Source organism: Neopelma chrysocephalum, unplaced genomic scaffold, assembly GCF_003984885.1.
Source record: "Neopelma chrysocephalum unplaced genomic scaffold, ASM398488v2 Primary Assembly neopelma1_331, whole genome shotgun sequence".
Lineage (NCBI taxonomy): Eukaryota > Metazoa > Chordata > Aves > Passeriformes > Pipridae > Neopelma > Neopelma chrysocephalum.
The window spans coordinates 37,159-54,756 of NW_020897994.1; the positions used below are offsets into that span (position 1 = coordinate 37,159).

The 17,598-nt window shown below is 41.2% G+C and overlaps 1 protein-coding gene across 8 annotated transcripts in view; it reads left to right on the plus strand.

Moving 5' to 3' along the window:
• Positions 1-11,112: 11,112 nt before the first annotated feature.
• PCDH9 (protocadherin 9) overlaps positions 11,113-17,598 on the plus strand; it is a 698,432-nt gene continuing 691,946 nt past the window's right edge. For all 8 annotated transcript variants that reach the window (XM_027705406.1, XM_027705408.1, XM_027705407.1 and 5 more), the window contains exons 1-2: positions 11,113-11,696; positions 12,901-16,070. In XM_027705406.1, the coding sequence (XP_027561207.1) occupies positions 13,035-16,070 (3,036 nt within the window). In that variant the 5' untranslated portion in view covers positions 11,113-11,696; positions 12,901-13,034. The remainder of the gene's footprint in view (positions 11,697-12,900; positions 16,071-17,598) is intronic.

A 17,598-nucleotide genomic window follows, 5' to 3' on the forward strand; every position in this document is an offset into this window, starting at 1 on the left:
CAACTATTTAAACATGCATTGGTCAAAACTACATGATATTACAAACTCTTTCCTTATTTTCTATGATGGCAATTTGTCACCTTAACAGAACTAAAACCAAGGTTTCACACTAATAGTGGATTTTCTAAGCTTAATTTCTTTAAATGCCTGTGATTAAATGAACAGCCTTAAGGATTTCAAGTAATTTGTTGTGATAGTGTGTTAGGATTTCAAGCGTCCCAAAAGTTAAGTATTCAGTAATATATATATATACATATATATAAATAAATATTACTATGGCAACTGTCTAGCTTCATGCTTTCACTTTGCTTTTCAAAGCCTTTGCAGAAAAGATGCTGTTTTGGGGCTGACATGCAGTACTTAGAAATAGCCTCTAGATGCCGCTGTTTACTGCATTTAGAAGACGGGCGGCAGTTGAGAAGAAATAGCTGTAAATTGAACGAAATACATTTGACAAGTATTGCTTGAGCCTAAGCCTGCTCTCTTGACGTCAGTGGCCAAGATTTCAGCAGTTTCAGGGAAAACAAGTAGAGCTTCTATATTTATCCGTAAAACTAAGCAAAAAAGTCTTTTCCTGCACCAAATAGGATTGCTCTTTGAAATACAATTAAATAGTTTTCATTGCATCCTAAGCTATAAAATGTACCAAAGGAATGCCTCCTAATTACAGAAACTCATTCTTACATACACACACATACTTAATTATTCTGGATGTCTTTGTTTAAGAATGACACTGTATAAATATTAATTTCTTTTCCCAACTATGCTTTGTTCCATGATCTACATTCATTGTAGCATAGTAAATTTGAGTTCATTAGATCAGTTGCTGCTATTTAGATGTAAATGTCTTCAAGGAGGATTAATTACTCTGTAATTCTGAATTTATTTTTTTTTAATTGGGAAAATGGAGACATTCTCTGACATTTCTCTGATTAAAAAAAAATAAAATCAAGGACACCAAACCTCACAGAAGCTCCCCTTGTGCCTCCATATGACATAGTTCACAGAACATAAAATTTTGTAAAAGTGTCTGGGTAATTTTTTGAGGACTTAGGTAAAGCTTCAGGAAGCCATTTAGTGATTGAAATGTTCATGCTCAAGTTGCATATCCCTCACAGTAGCATCTTGGTTGCCTCTAGAACACACGGGAAGAGTGCAGAATTCCAGAGTGCTATCTTTCAGAAATGAATGAGAGGCCACTCTTTCCTTTAAAGCAGTTGGAGAAGAAGGAATGTGACTACCATGGTGATTTACCCACAAGCATACGAAGAGCATGTAGTTGCATGGAGAGATGTTGCAGCAATATTCTGAATAACTTTTCAATTTTTGACCTCCCAACAGATTCTCTTAAAGATACGAGAGAGCCCTCTTTAGGAAACTGAAAGCGACTGTTAGTAGGAATGCTTTTGAATTACGTGTTATAGACCTCTTAGAAATGGTAAACAAACCACCAAGAACACTTGAATCACAGACTAGAAATTCATGACAGTTCTCTGAGGAAGTAGGAGAGCCAGAGGCTTTATTCATTTGTCCAGTGTGACTCAAGCATGCACCACCCTTCCATCGGAAAACCTACAACTCATTGATTACTCTTGGAGGGTAATCAGGCTTACTCTGACAGTATGGAAGATTTTCTTCAATGACAGTTTCATGCAAGGGACATACTCCAAGTTCATGGAGTAAAGAATGTAAGCCAAGCCTCTCCCTTCAGTCTTATCCACTATGTTTGGGAGTCAGCATTCACACACACTCACAACCTGTCGCAGCAGGACTTTAATCATATTATCAAGATGAATGGCATCATCAGGAGATACAGTTAAGATGTTTTTCCAGAAATTAGGAGTTGTGATTTTAAATCTATAAAGACAAAAACTGAGTAAGCGTCCTCTGGGTTAAAGGAATACTAAAATCATTTAAACACAAATTTCATGGTTGTGCTTAAAAATAGAGTAAACCAAAATTCATTATGTTTTACACAAAGCTTGATTTTGTAGGCAGGCACTGTCTTATCCAGCGAGAAGACAAAAAGCATCTTATTTGTAGATCCTGTAAGGGTTTGAAATGTGTTGCCTAGACAGGCCAAGAGTAAGAGTTTTTTGAAAAGCCACAAAAGCACAAATTCAGCATCTCAGAACTTTGTAAATTGAAGCAAGCTGCAGACAGACTTCCTCCAGTTTGATGACATTAAAGTTCAGACTTTCAGGATTGCAATATGAGGTAGATAGCTATATATTGTCCATAACTTACTTGAGACAACTAAAATCTTTTTGGACCTGTTTTTTGAGACTTTGGGTTTTTGAAGCACATAGCTTCTTAGTGGTTTTCCAGTATTATGCAAGATCTACTGCACAACAGAGCAAGCTGCATCGGTGTTAATGAGAACAGAATTTGTGACAGTATACTTTAAATCAGAGCTGCCTTAAGCTAAGTGGGAACACTGACATAATCATTTGTAACTCTAACTAGAAGAATGCAATTAAAGAAAGAATTATTAAAATGAGCCTCATGTCTGTATTTAGTGGGAAGGATCTGGGTTTTAAAAGTTACCTCCTCTTAATAATACTAAGACATGCAGGTCCTGATCTTGAAATGAGTTCCATATGCCTTAAAGTCCATGTTCAGGCACAGCATGCTTCTGCTTCATGACCAATTTTTAGTTTTCCATTTTTAGGAGAACTGAAACATATGGACTTCTGAAAGAGAACCATTAGGTTCAACTTCCATAGGCTGTTTGAAAGCCTATATCCACTAATAAATAAAAAAATAAATAAAACAGAAAGATTACTCTCTAGCCATAGATGTGTCACTGACAAAGAATGCCAAGCTTTGACAAAAGTCTTCACCTTATAGTATTTTACATTAAATGTTTCTAAGCAATAGATGGGTCTGGCTGAGGAATACCTGGATAGTTGTTCCATAGAAAAAGTATAGGGCATTGAGCCATCAGAGACCAAAGTGGGGTGACATGCACTTTTGTCAATGGAATAGATTTTTCACTCACATTCAAAGACTTAGATCAAATACTTAATAGGGAAGAAAATGGAAGGCTCACAACTCCACTGGTTCTCTCATAGTAGCATAGGTATGTGCAGAGAGACAGATTCTTGCTACACCAACCGTAAAATATATGTATCTTTAGGGCTAGCAGAGACAGTCTCTCCATTCACTTAAATGGAATCATGTTAATAAGAATTTCATAATTTTCAGATTAATTTTTTTTTATTATTTCTATCAGTAATGGAAAGCATACTATAGTGCTGAGTACAACTGGCTCTCTCACTGTATATCCTGAAGTCCTCTGGCATCCATGCTATTAGGAAAATAAAGCCTATTCAGTAAGACCCCCTACATTTTTCAGTCAAGAATCAGCTGAACAGTAATGTAAACCAGACAACAGATTAAGTTCACCTTTGAAAAGGCTAGTATTCAGTATATGAAGTTTACTAAATTGCACAGGCGTTTTGTGGAATTGGCAGCACTGCAGCATTGAGGGAAAAAAAAGGCTTTGTAATTACTCCTCCTCACTGGTATGGTATTAGAGTGGTTTTAGAGTGACTGCACACTTTGTTATGCCTGAAAGTAAAAGACCTCCCAATTACAGAAATGAGATAAATGTACAATTTTTGTATTACACCTTCATGTGATTTCCCCTACCACCACATACATTTTACCTGAGCTTTCAGTCCAAGAAAATCTGCTTGCTTTTTCTATTGCACAAATTTACTGTCTTCAGTGATAAATAGTTACATAGGTACATACTATACAGAATGTCTAAAGAGAACTGTGACTAACTTGAGTTACTGTTTCCCAAAATATTATCTTAGAAACAAGTATCCTCTCCTCATCACCTCTTGCCTGAGGTTTGCAAGCACAGATATAAGCGAATCAGACAGAAGGCCTCTAGTCTATCCAAGGTTTAAAAAGATAAAGGGGAAAGGCGGAGATATGAAAGGGAATCAAAGAACTGATCCCTGTAAATCCATTTGAAAATAACAACTTTCTGGTCTATGTCAGAACAAACTTTGTCAGGAAAAAAATGTGGGACTTTGAAGCTATTCCTAATGTTCCATTTTTCAGATTCTAAGGTGTCCTCCATGGGAGAGATTTTCCTTGCTCGCACAATCTGAGTCTGCCCAAGCTCAGGTGCTGGTAAAAGGGAAATGGGTGCCTTATCAGGCTTTGCTGCGGACCACTGTGGCATCCTCCTGCCTCTGTTAGGACTAAAAGCAATCTAATCTACCTGTCTAGACAAGGCTTTGTGCTGGTCTGATCCCTTTCTTTGGTGCTGCTTGTGACATCCAGAAATTTGACAAGGAAAGCAATTATTGATCAGTCTGAGGTGTGTTTTGCTGTGATAATTGTCTAAGCATGACTGAGTGATGCCCCTATAGATAGGTGCTTACTTATTTCCTGAGGCATGTCATCCTCAGAGCGACAGAAACATTGATAAGAGAAAGGACAAAATGACTAACTTTGATGGAGTTTGTGTTGAAACATCTGCTGCTTGTCAACATGGGAGGCAGAAACAGTGATTTATTAGTAATAAAAAAGTAAAACCAATGAAACTCTCTGTCTTATTCTTTCCCTAAACTACTTTCTGACTAAGAATGCCCAGGAAGTTACAATAAAGAGAAAATACTGCCCCATTATCTGTATATTTTTACTTTGCTTACATTATAACTTACCACATACACGATAACACATTATTTAGTTTAAGACTTCTCCCTTCTCCCTATTAAGGAACCTAGACAATGAAGTCACTAAATGCAACTGTAAAAATCTACAGAGAAGTCAAATTGTTGTCATCTAGATTTTTTACCTCTTGCCTAGAATATAATATTTTTCTAAAATATTTTTAGAAAATTGAACCGAATGTAAATTATTGAAAAGATATTTGGTAATGTTTCTTATTCTCTGAATACATACCAAACACAGACCTGTAATTTCCCCTCATTGTTTTCACGAGAGCAATTTCATTTGGATTAATCCTTTCTTTCAGACTCAGCTCTGCATGAGCACTCTGCAGAATTCTGGCTTCCACATAAAGAGGAGCTCTGAGAAGAACTGGCCTCCAGAAAGCCAAAATTACTTCCCCAGAACACGGTGGCATGTACAGTCAGAACACTGCTGCCTATAGGAGGAAGGCACACACCTTCTCTTTTACAGCTTTTGAGCCCTGAAGAACAAAGGGTCTTTGAGAATCACAGCCATGCCACTGGGGCATGGAAAAGGGATGTGGTTGAGGAATCTGTGCTCTTTCCTTCCATGCATATGCATAGTAAATAGATGGGCATCATGTGCTCAATAATAGGATGTAGCTTTTGTAATATTTCTACCACCAGAACACATTCCTCAAAAATAAAACCTCAAAACCATAGATGCCTCAGTTTAACTGGAATATTAAGAAAAGCAAAAGTATTAGAAATTAGAAGAAGCGATCATAACAGCGTGATGCTTTTAAACAGAAATTAGTCATCTGTCTGCCTGCCTATCTGTAATTTAAAGAATGAAGATACGTCTATGTCAAACGATTTTTTTTTTCCCCAGAGGACATAGGGTTTAATCAAGCTTTACTACCTTAGTAACCTTTTGTAAATGGTGAGGCGCGACTGACATCAGAGTAGGGTCGAAAAAGAGAAGATATTTAGGTTCAAATCCGGATGTAAAGATGTCAATCTCACTAATGCAAGTTAGTGTGAGCATATATATTGATTTAAACTGAGTGTTTTCTACTTTCTGTGCAAGCAAGGAGCAGGTCAGAAGTTGAAAGCAGAAAAACAAAGTAAATGCCTGTCCTGCTAAAACACGACAATGCCTGAAGGAGGTCTCATTCTATGTTTTGGGCCTCACTCTGATCCTGTCAACATTGCATCAGCACAACTCCATCTATCAGATCTACATTACCATTTTGATGGAAATGAAAATGCCTCAGTAAAGCTTTCTTCAGACATTTTTTCATCTGAAAACCTTTAGACTTCCTTTCTTTTCCTGTATTTTTCTTTTTTCCCTTTTTAAACAATAAAGCATCAATAAGACATCAGGTTGTTTGCAGATTTTGGAATATTTTCACCTCACACAAAATCAGATTGGTTGGAATCTGCTTCTGTGTTCTGATTTATCAGGTACTTCCATCGTAACAAGTGACATGAGTGTAGCAAAGAATTAAGCGTTTTTTTCTCCTTGTGCCACATGCAATTACATCTCTTTTAAGTGGTCCAATAATTGCATTTTAAACAGCACTTATTATTCTCTTTCAGTTATATCCAAATGGATTTTTATTGTTATAGTAAATAGTTACTAAAGCCCTCTGAGGGACAAAAAACCCCACATACTTTCAAGCAAACAATTCAAGCCTGTACATTAATCTGTACCTTTAAACAAACAGCAATAATTAATGGGAGTTGGGCACCTTGCTGTATTGTACAGTGACAGGGATTAAACACTGGCACTGCAAAATGCCAGTTTTCAGCTTGTGCATTTGTAGACCCTTCAGAGCCATGAACTGACATTTGCAATCTTTGTCAGTCAAAAAAAATGGCAAATTCAGTTAAATTTAGTTCTGCTATTCAAACGGAATGAAGGTCATCACCTGCCCCTTTTTTGATTTGATTATCCAGGGACTGAGTATATTTTCCTGAAGAAAGACACATTAAAAGCGCCCAATTCTGCAATTCTTAGCCCATCTCAGCAGCTCAACTGGCTTAAATTATTAATTATTAATCATTAACTGACTTAGCTATTATTGTTTATTTAAGAGTACAGATTAATATATAGTCCTGAACTGCTTACTTAAGTGTTTTTCTTTTCCTAGAGCTCTCACTACCATTCTAAAAAACAATTAAAATCACTTTGAAATTACAAAAATTACTATATTAAATAAATATCATTTATAATTCAATTATCTGGCTTTTTGAAATGCTGTAGTTATGTATGGTTTACATTACCCAAAATATTTTCATTGACTTCATTTGAACTACTTATGTAAATAAAAACTCCAGATCCAATTCTTGTACTTAAGAAGAGAAGGAAACTCTGAAGCAAGCTCCTGAATTCCAAACCATTATGTGCATAAAGCCAAGACAAAAGCATTATGCTTGCAAGGAGAAACATGTTTGTAAGGATATGCAGAAAACACAGACTCCACAATCCTCTCCATATGCTGCTCCTGCCTTTATGGCATTCCCATCTTATCTCCACTGACTCCCTGAAACGTTGGGGTTAAGAGAGCAGCAGATTATAAGCATCACTTTTTGACCCAGTACTTCTCATAAGAAGTGGGTTTCCTGAGGTTACTGTGAGACTGAATTGTGGCAAAAGCCCAAGTCAAGGACACAGCAATGTCAGTGCCAGTTAAAAGCAAATCAATGTCTGACCTTGTGGAAGTGGACTACTTCATGGATTAAAAACTATCTGCAACAGGGGGGGTCTTCACTTCTTTACCTGCCACACTCCTAATCTCTTCTCCTTCCGGGGACAACATCATCAGGAACACCCTGAAAGACCTGAGCAGGACCAGTAATTTGGCCTTGAATATTTCCTATTGCATATGGGATTAAGGATATATGTGCTAATGATTTAAGCAGCATTCAGAAACAAGACTTCTGGGGATTATATTAAGGATTGCTAAATGGTTAGCACATAATCTGCTGTCTGAACACACAAGTGGATTTTTGTAATGCATTTTCTCACTATGCTGGACTGAAGGGGACATCCTATAGGTGCACCATAAGTCAGGTTCCAGTGTTGCAGTGCTATGGCATGAAACAAGAAAGCTCGTTCATTAGCATATGAATCAGCTCTCCACAGAAAGTGGTAGAACTGCCGAAGAGGAAAAGCCATTTTGCTTTAATAATAACAGCCTGTAAGAGGCAATCCCAGGTACAAAATGATCAAGTGACCAGAGCCAGTTCAGTGAAGAATGATAGCATTATATGCTCAACACTTCAAGATTAAAGTCTTTAGTTAGCAAAGCATAATGTGAATCAGTTTCATGTATAATGCATTGTGTGAGCCCAGAGCCACTATGATACAATGCAAGCAATTCCATTTAGTGCAATTTGACTATAGCTAGTACAGAATAATTGGAGTCAGTTTCTAGCATGCTAGAATTTGAGTCAAAAATGGTACAGAAAAGAATTTGATACATAATAATACGGAGCCGAAGATAACAAGCAATGATGTGGGTGAATAGTTAATATGCTATAATACGCAAGTCATTTTAATAGGTTGGGATGTGATTACGAGTCCAGTGTTCTTATATATAGACAAAAGGCTAATACATCAGAGTAAAGAAAGGCGACTATTAAGAAACAGTATAAATAATGGCACAGAGCTGCATTGGAGGAGAGTGCAATATCAAATATTGCAGTTTTCTCAAATGCAAGAGTGAGGGAAAAAACATCTACTGGAGGACAAAAATGGCTACTCAAGAGAACGCTGGACATATTTCAGAGCAATTTCTCACATTTCAGAGGTGGCGCTAATGCTACACTGGGCGATTCCAACTCCTTCTCAGGAACTCAGCCCTTTCCATTCTTTTTCTCTCGTTATTAGATGCAGTTGCAACAGTCCTCGCCTCTTTGGTACTCTGGGCCTCAATTTTACAATCCGGTGTGCAAATACTACGGCTTGAAGATCTGCCCCTTCCATGAGGTTAATAATGTATGATTACCTAAAAGCACATAAACATTAACATGAAAGATCTGCACGTAAACATCTTTGGCTAAAATTACTACGGAAAACAGCAAAAATGTGCTACTATTGCGACTTGTGACTGTGCTTGGTTTAAATCCAATGGACAATAGTTCATTGAATTTTTTTTTCTCTTCCTAACTTTTCACGAGTCTTAGCCTGTCTACCTGAGAAGAGCTCATTTATGAGCATGTGCTAATCGGTTGTGACTACAAGTTTAAGTCATCCCTGAGCAAACAGAAAACTATTCAGCTTAGCAATAAAGTTAAATAATTATTACCAGACTATGTGATGTGACTACAATGTGACATTGAAATGACTATGGCGTGATTAGAATAAGAATGTTATATGCCTGAGATGTTACTAGAATGAGGCTATAAAACGTCTGTGATGCCATACTGCTGTGATATGACTAGTGTCAGGAAAAATGTGTGCATTATTAATGCATACATAAACACGCCGTATTTCAGAAGCAGCCTGCATTACACAGAACGCTAGTAGTTCTAATTACCTTCTTTATTAATGGCTGTTCTGCTTTGTATTTTAAAAGATAAAAGAACTGTGTACTTCATTCACTCAGAGAATTTTTTTTCTAAGGTTGGGCAGTAAGGTTGCTTCTTCATGTCACTTGCTTGACTTTCAATGCTGGGGCTCTAGCCATCCTTCCTGTATTACATAATGAACATTTTTCTTAAACTATTATTAGATTCAGTTCCCTTTTCTAGTGTTACTTGATATCATCAAAACCAGGATCAATTTTTTTCTGTGTGTATCTGTAACAGGAGTCTTTTGGACACAAATACAAAGCACCGCAAAACTGAGTGTGTTTAATCTTTACACATCATGGGATTAAAGGATGCGCAACATTCACATACAGCATCTGCATCCATGTGACTTGCAAGGATATGTACATTTATCAGTATGTGCCACACAATGCCACGCCATGCAAATTACTGACCTCTGACAGGTACAAGTAACTTCCACCGTCAGTTAACACTGCGTCCTACGTGCAGACACATATGGGAGTCTAAGGGTTGGAGCCTACATCTGAAAATGTAAAATCTTCAGGGTAGAACTTGGATCTTTAGCTCACCAAAGCTATCAACTGAAAATATGCAAATTAGATACCACCACATAAAGTCAAATGCTGATCTTATCTTTGTTTTTTTCTACACATATATATTTAGAAGGCTTAAACACAACCAGCAGCCAGTGTGGCCATGTACCTGGGCATACTAAATTAGATAAGTTCTGTCATACGGCTTGTAAGTTCAAGCTGAGAAAAGCTAGCAATAAAAGCACAGTCAAATGAAGATTCATTCATGCTTCAGAAAATGTTGAAAAAGGCACTGCATATAATGCACTATAATCATCTTCTTGTCACACTTTTGAGGTCACTCATATCGTAATACATTGGCATTTTATTACAGTGTCTTCTAGGCGTGTGATGCTTCTTTGTGGCTAGCTGGGTAATTTACCTGTGTCATTTATGGGGAAGGCGAAACGATCACTTTTATTATTTATCAAACCACAGAGAGGAGGAATCTTTTCCAGTTCAATGTTTAAGCAGACAAGACCCAAACCAGCAGAGCAGCTCTCTCCCTCCCTCGGCGAGTGTCTCGGCTGACCCTTCAGAAAGGGGAAGGAGAAAGGTGTGCAGGCGTAAATGGGAGCCGAGACGGAGCTGGAGTCAGAGCAGCCTGAATAATAGATGAAAGGGCATGTATTAAATATAAGGCCGAAGCGGGCGGAGGAGAGTCGGGGCAGGCGGTTGCCTCCGACCCTGCGCGGCGCCGGCGGCGGCCCCGCAGACATCGCGCTCTGCTCCGCCCCGGGCCCGACACCACCGCGGGCGGCGGCGTTGCCCGCTCCCCGCACGAGCGGGACCGAGCGCGCACTGGGGCAGCCTCCCGCCCCCGCCAAAAAAACCCAAAACCACACCACCAACCCAAACCCACCCAAAACCGAAACCCTGATTTTCCGGATTACCCCGGAGTTACGCGCGAACCCGATGATGCTTCCTGCCCCCCTCCCCGGACACCCCTCCTGCGATCCCCTTCCCGCCCCCCGGTGCGCTGCGCCCCTGACCGCGGAGCGCCCGCCTGCACGCCGGGTGGCCGCCACCCCCGCCTGCCGCCGTCTTTCTCTCGCCCGCCGCCCCCCGCTCCCGCTGTGTCACCCCGCTCCCTCCGTTTTCCCTCGCCCCCCGCCGGTCCCCTCCGAGCCCCGCGGAGGCCTCTCGCCGCCCGCCCGGGCGGGGAGCGACGTGCCCGGCGGCCAATGCCGGGGCCGCCTCCGCCGCCACCGCCCCCGCCGGCGCGGGCCAATGCGGAGCGGAGGGAGGGGTGGCCTCGCGCCGCTCCCACCCTCCCTCTGGGCTTATTGAGAGTTATATCAAGAATTTCAGTTCAGAGAGAGAGAGGGAGAAGGAGAGAGTGTCTGTGAAGGAGAGAGGCTGGGAGGGAGGGAAGAAGCGAGGGAAGAGGGAAAGCGCCGCCGCTTCCTCCCGTCACTAAAGCAATAACCTATTAGGATTTTTTTTTTTTAATGGGCAACTGTCACCCCAGAGCTAAAGAGGGAGAAGAGAAGCACCGCCAGACCAACTCTTGCCATTTCCAGTCAGAAGTTGCAGACTTCATGTAGCTGCCTCTTCGCTGCCGAGAGAGGGATAGGAATGGTGTGCAGTGCAGAGCGGAAAATACCCCCCCTTTAAGAAGTGCACCGGATTTTTCTCTTGCTGTTTGTTTGGGTTGTTGCGTGCACGTTAGACACCCAAAGGATCGCCGCTTCATAGGAATGAAACGTGGAGAGGAGACTAACGACAGAACTGTGTATTTGTTCCCTGGAGTTGCTAATTTGCCACCCCGAAGCAACACATATTTCGAGGACGAAGCGTTTGGCTGCTGCTGATTTCTCCAAAACTGGTGTTTTACCAGATGCATTGTGCTGTATCTGCTGGAACTGATCATTGCTTAGCTGCAGATCGTCAAAGGTAGACAACTAACGTAAGTGCAAAGTTACCCTTACACTGGGATGCATTTCCTTTAAAGAAAAAAACAAAAAGCCGACACGCAGTATATTTATCTAGGGAAAGAATCAGCGTTTGGGATTCAGTTGATGGTGGTGGCAGAGGCTCACCTAGTCGCTGTCTCTGCATCCCTACCTGCATTACTCTGCTGGAAGTAATCACAGGCATCAGTTCCCGTGCAGCTTAATGCAGATGAGATTAGTGCTCAGGGACTGCCCAGTTCCAGTCAAACTGTAGGTGCCGGCAGCCTTGCACCCCGGTAATTCGCGGTTAGCAGTGCATGCAAACAGAAGTCTGTCCGTCTCTTTCTTTTTTTTTTTTTTTCACCTGCATTATTAGTCTGCAGTATTTATGTGTGGCAGCTGCTAACATCATCCTGAAGGGAGATCAGTGTCAATGGGGAAAGGCTACATCTTTTTTCCTCCTCATGTCGTCAGAAAACGTATATTCCTTCCCGCCCCCCCCCGCCGTAAACATGCTTCTGCCCCTAGGTTGCATTTGGAATTTCCAGCTTCCTGATTTAAACTGTGTTTAATAACAAAGTTTCGGTTATTAAACAGAAGGAGAAGTATCCGACATCTGGAGAGGAAACACTGAGCTGAGAGCGTAAGAAACTAAGTCCTGTTATTGTCTAATCAGTTAACAGGGATGTGAAGTAGCCAGTGTCGACTGCAGCAGCAGCAGCAGCAGCAGCAGCAGCATGTCCGGGTGATTATTTCCCAGTACGATGGCTATAGAGGGCACAGAGAAAAATGTAGTTAGCAAGAGCTAAAAAATATGTATGGAAGCAAACAACAAATTACATTTGGCAGCTGACACAGCAGTTGGAATCCAGAAGTGGTCCGGGAAGGTTTTTTACTTGCACCAAATGACTGGGTGGAGGAGGCTAGAGGGGGAATTCACCTTACGGATTACACGGTGTAGAGAGAAATTATTAAGAAAGTACGTGTTGAAATGGTAGCTACCTTTAATCCTGCAAGTAGTTAGTTTCGTTTGCGCTCTGTGCAAATGCAGCTGATGGGATATTAGTGCATTTGTCCAGACGGATTGCTTGTAAAAGGGAGCAGTAGGAAAATGTACTGCTGGAAACGTGCATTGCAAAAATAAGTAGTAGTTGGAGATTGTGGATTTATCATGCCTAGAAAAACCAATAATGCTGTTCTGTGTGGTTGTGTTGACAGTGATGTCTCCAAATAAGAAATGAGATGTAATGCATCCTGCAGTCCATGCATGCCTCCTCTTGCAAATCACTCGTCATTCCACTCTGGAAACCTTTAAGTCCTAAAATCCGTGAAAAGAGAATAAAAGCATTATCATGGACCTGAGGGATTTTTACCTGTTGGCTGCTCTGATTGCCTGTTTAAGGCTGGATTCTGCTCTAGCTCAAGAACTTATTTATACTATTAGAGAGGAGCTGCCTGAAAACGTACCCATAGGGAACATACCAAAGGACCTGAACATTTCTCATATCAATGCTGCCACAGGGACCAGTGCCAGCCTTGTCTACAGACTGGTGTCTAAAGCGGGGGATGCGCCTCTGGTCAAAGTGTCCAGTAACACGGGGGAAATTTTTACGACGTCTAACAGAATAGACAGAGAAAAACTCTGTGCTGGAGCTTCCTATGCAGAAGAAAATGAGTGTTTCTTTGAACTTGAAGTGGTGATTCTCCCTAATGACTTTTTTAGACTCATCAAAATAAAAATCATTGTAAAGGATACTAATGACAATGCACCTATGTTTCCATCCCCCGTCATCAATATCTCCATCCCAGAAAACACTCTGATCAACAGTCGTTTTCCAATCCCATCAGCAACAGATCCTGACACAGGTTTCAACGGTGTGCAACACTATGAGTTGTTAAACGGGCAGAGTGTGTTTGGACTGGATATTGTAGAAACTCCAGAAGGAGAGAAATGGCCTCAGCTGATTGTGCAGCAGAACTTGGACAGAGAGCAAAAGGACACCTACGTGATGAAAATCAAAGTAGAGGATGGAGGTACCCCCCAGAAGTCCAGCACAGCTATCCTGCAAGTCACAGTAAGTGATGTCAATGATAACAGGCCAGTCTTTAAAGAGAGTCAAGTAGAGGTCCATATACCAGAGAATGCCCCTGTAGGCACTTCTGTAATTCAGCTTCATGCTACAGATGCTGATATAGGAAGCAATGCAGAAATCAGATATATTTTTGGTGCCCAAGTCGCCCCTGCAACCAAAAGATTTTTTGCTTTAAACAACACCACAGGGTTGATTACAGTTCAGAGGTCCTTAGATCGAGAAGAGACTGCTATTCACAAAGTGACAGTGCTGGCTAGTGATGGTAGCTCTACACCAGCCCGAGCAACTGTCACCATCAATGTCACTGATGTAAACGATAACCCTCCTAACATAGACCTCAGGTACATAATAAGTCCTATCAATGGCACAGTGTACTTATCTGAGAAAGATCCCATCAATACAAAGATTGCCCTAATTACAGTTTCAGATAAGGACACTGATGTGAATGGTAAAGTGATCTGTTTCATTGAGAGAGAGGTCCCCTTCCACCTGAAAGCAGTTTACGACAACCAGTACTTGTTAGAGACCTCTTCTTTGTTGGACTATGAGGGCACCAAAGAATTCAGCTTTAAAATTGTGGCTTCTGATTCTGGCAAGCCCAGTTTGAACCAGACTGCCCTGGTAAGAGTTAAGCTGGAGGATGAAAATGACAACCCTCCGATTTTCAGCCAGCCTGTAATTGAGCTGTCAGTTTCTGAAAACAACCGGCGTGGTCTATACTTAACAACTATTAGTGCCACAGATGAAGACAGTGGGAAAAATGCAGACATTGTTTATCAGCTTGGTCCTAATGCCTCCTTTTTTGATCTGGATCGAAAGACAGGAGTTTTGACAGCCTCCAGAGTTTTTGACAGAGAAGAGCAGGAGCGTTTCATTTTCACTGTTACAGCCCGAGACAACGGCACCCCTCCTTTGCAGAGTCAAGCGGCTGTAATTGTTACCGTGTTGGATGAAAATGACAACAGTCCCAAATTTACTCATAATCATTTCCAGTTTTTCGTATCAGAGAACTTGCCAAAGTATAGCACAGTGGGAGTGATCACAGTGACTGATGCGGATGCTGGGGAAAATAAAGCAGTGACCCTTTCCATCCTGAATGACAATGAAAACTTTGTGCTGGATCCGTACTCTGGAGTTATAAAGTCCAATGTTTCCTTTGATCGAGAACAGCAGAGCTCTTACACCTTTGATGTTAAAGCAGTGGATGGAGGGCAACCTCCTCGCTCTTCTACAGCGAAAGTAACCATAAATGTGATGGATGTTAACGATAACAGCCCCGTTGTCATCTACCCACCTTCTAATACTTCTTTTAAGCTAGTGCCACTCTCAGCAATTCCAGGATCGGTGGTAGCTGAAGTCTTTGCTGTGGATATAGACACTGGCATGAATGCTGAGCTGAAGTACACAATTGTAAGCGGCAATAACAAGGGTTTGTTTCGGATTGATCCAGTGACAGGTAATATCACTCTGGAAGAAAAACCAACTCCTAATGATGTGGGGCTGCATCGCCTAGTTGTCAACATAAGTGATTTGGGTTATCCCAAATCCCTGCATACTCTTGTGCTTGTATTTTTGTATGTAAATGATACTGCTGGAAATGCCTCTTATATTTATGACTTGATACGCAGAACTATGGAAACACCTCTGGATCGGAACATAGGGGACAGCAGCCAACCCTACCAAAATGAGGACTATCTCACGATCATGATTGCTATTGTAGCAGGTGCCATGGTTGTCATAGTGGTGATATTTGTCACAGTTCTTGTTCGATGTCGGCATGCATCCAGATTCAAAGCTGCCCAGAGGAGCAAGCAAGGTGCTGAGTGGATGTCTCCCAATCAGGAGAACAAGCAAAACAAGAAAAAGAAAAGGAAGAAAAGGAAATCTCCAAAGAGCTCTCTTTTGAACTTTGTGACCATTGAGGAGTCCAAACCTGATGATGCAGTTCATGAACCTATCAACGGGACAATAAGCCTTCCAGCAGAGCTGGAGGAGCAAAGTATAGGAAGATTTGATTGGGGCACAGCACCACCAACCACCTTTAAGCCTAACAGTCCTGATCTTGCCAAGCATTACAAATCTGCCTCTCCGCAGTCTGCTTTTCATCTCAAACCTGACACTCCAGTTTCAGTGAAAAAGCACCATGTGATTCAGGAACTCCCATTGGACAACACCTTTGTTGGTGGTTGTGACACCCTTTCCAAACGCTCTTCCACTAGTTCAGATCACTTCAGTGCCTCAGAGTGCAGTTCCCAAGGAGGCTTCAAGACAAAGGGCCCCTTACACACCAGACAGGTAAACGAGCACTTTTACTGGTCTATAAGTACTGCATACAAGTGCCCGATCAACCAGTATTAAAAGTGCCACTGTGTTGTGAGGTGTTTTTTGTTTCAGTCTGATTTAATTTAGTTAACAGTATGGGGGGAACAAAAAAAAAAAACCAACAAACCCAAAACACCAACAAAACCAAAACACCAAAACAAGAACAAATAAAAAACCCCTTTGACCCCTTTATCATTTACCTGGGGCTTAACCATGTGTTTGCAAAATGCGTCTGATACTTTGGGTTTTGAAGAATAATTATTGTTAATCGTATGTTATGCCTTTCTGCATGTGCACATACATGTGCATAAACAAAACTGAAAACCAACTTTTTTTTTTCTCCCCAGTATGTGACTGTCCAAATGTAAAAGTTATTGAAGAACTGTTTCCCTTATATGCTAAATTTCTATGAAAATATTTGACTGTTTCAAGATTGAAGGGATATGTACATTCTGTTTCAAATTTTGAAGTGAGTTGAGTTTCTTTTACAGTTCAAGCCGATTTGTAACCTTGATAAGTTAGTGTTAATAAAGGGGTTAATTTTTTTCCCTAACAAATGCAGCCTAATTTCCAAGCTACTGCATCAGTGAAGCACGTGGTTTATTGGTAGGATATAACTAAGCCATACGGAAGTCTTCCTCTGTTTGAGTTCAACATGATTTTTTTGTAATAGATGAAAGTTGGTATTGCATAGGCAGTTTGCTGCGTATTTTAAAAAATGGCCAAAGCATACTTTTGAAAGGAATGCTTTGTCTGAATACATCTGAATTATGCAGGGAAAAAAACAAAACCATTGTAAATATTTTCTCATCTTAGTAATGCATAAGTGATCTGTCATAGCTCATTTTAAACTGTGAAACACGCCATATGAAGAGGGATTAGGAGGCTGAGAGACTCATATTTCAACCAAATCCAGCATTAGTTTTTTCTTAGGTCTAATAATTCCTTGCTAATAAAGATTTAAATGCGGTGCTGTCTAATTTATTTTATGGGTGCTTGTCTGTGGCCGCCGCGGGAGCGGCCGCGCCGCCTGTAGATGGCGCTGAGGCACCGCGCGGCCCGCGCTGGCCCGGCGCCAGCCCTGCAGTAGCTGGGGGAGGAACGCGGGGGGGGGAGGGAAGGATCGAGCTGATATTCCAGCCAAAGAACCTTTTATTTAATGGTAGTTGCACTGGAGTGGTCAGTAGTTAAGTTTGCGTCTTTGCGAGGCGGCTTTCTCCGTGCTCCGCTTTCGCTGCAGAGACTCGGTCGGTGTCGGGACTCGCGTCCGTATTCCTGCGGGCGCTGTACCCGCCAAGTGATAGTGATTTGTCTGAATTTATTAGGGATATGAATCCTTGGGAATCAAGTGAGAGACATTTAGGCTTGTCTGTGCAAAAAGATTTTGACAGTAGCCAAGTCTAGGATAAAGTCATTCTCTTACTGTTGCATTAGCCTTATCTGAGATGAACGTGATGTTCCCAGAACTATGTCTTGACTTTGGGTTTCTGTAAGGTGTCAC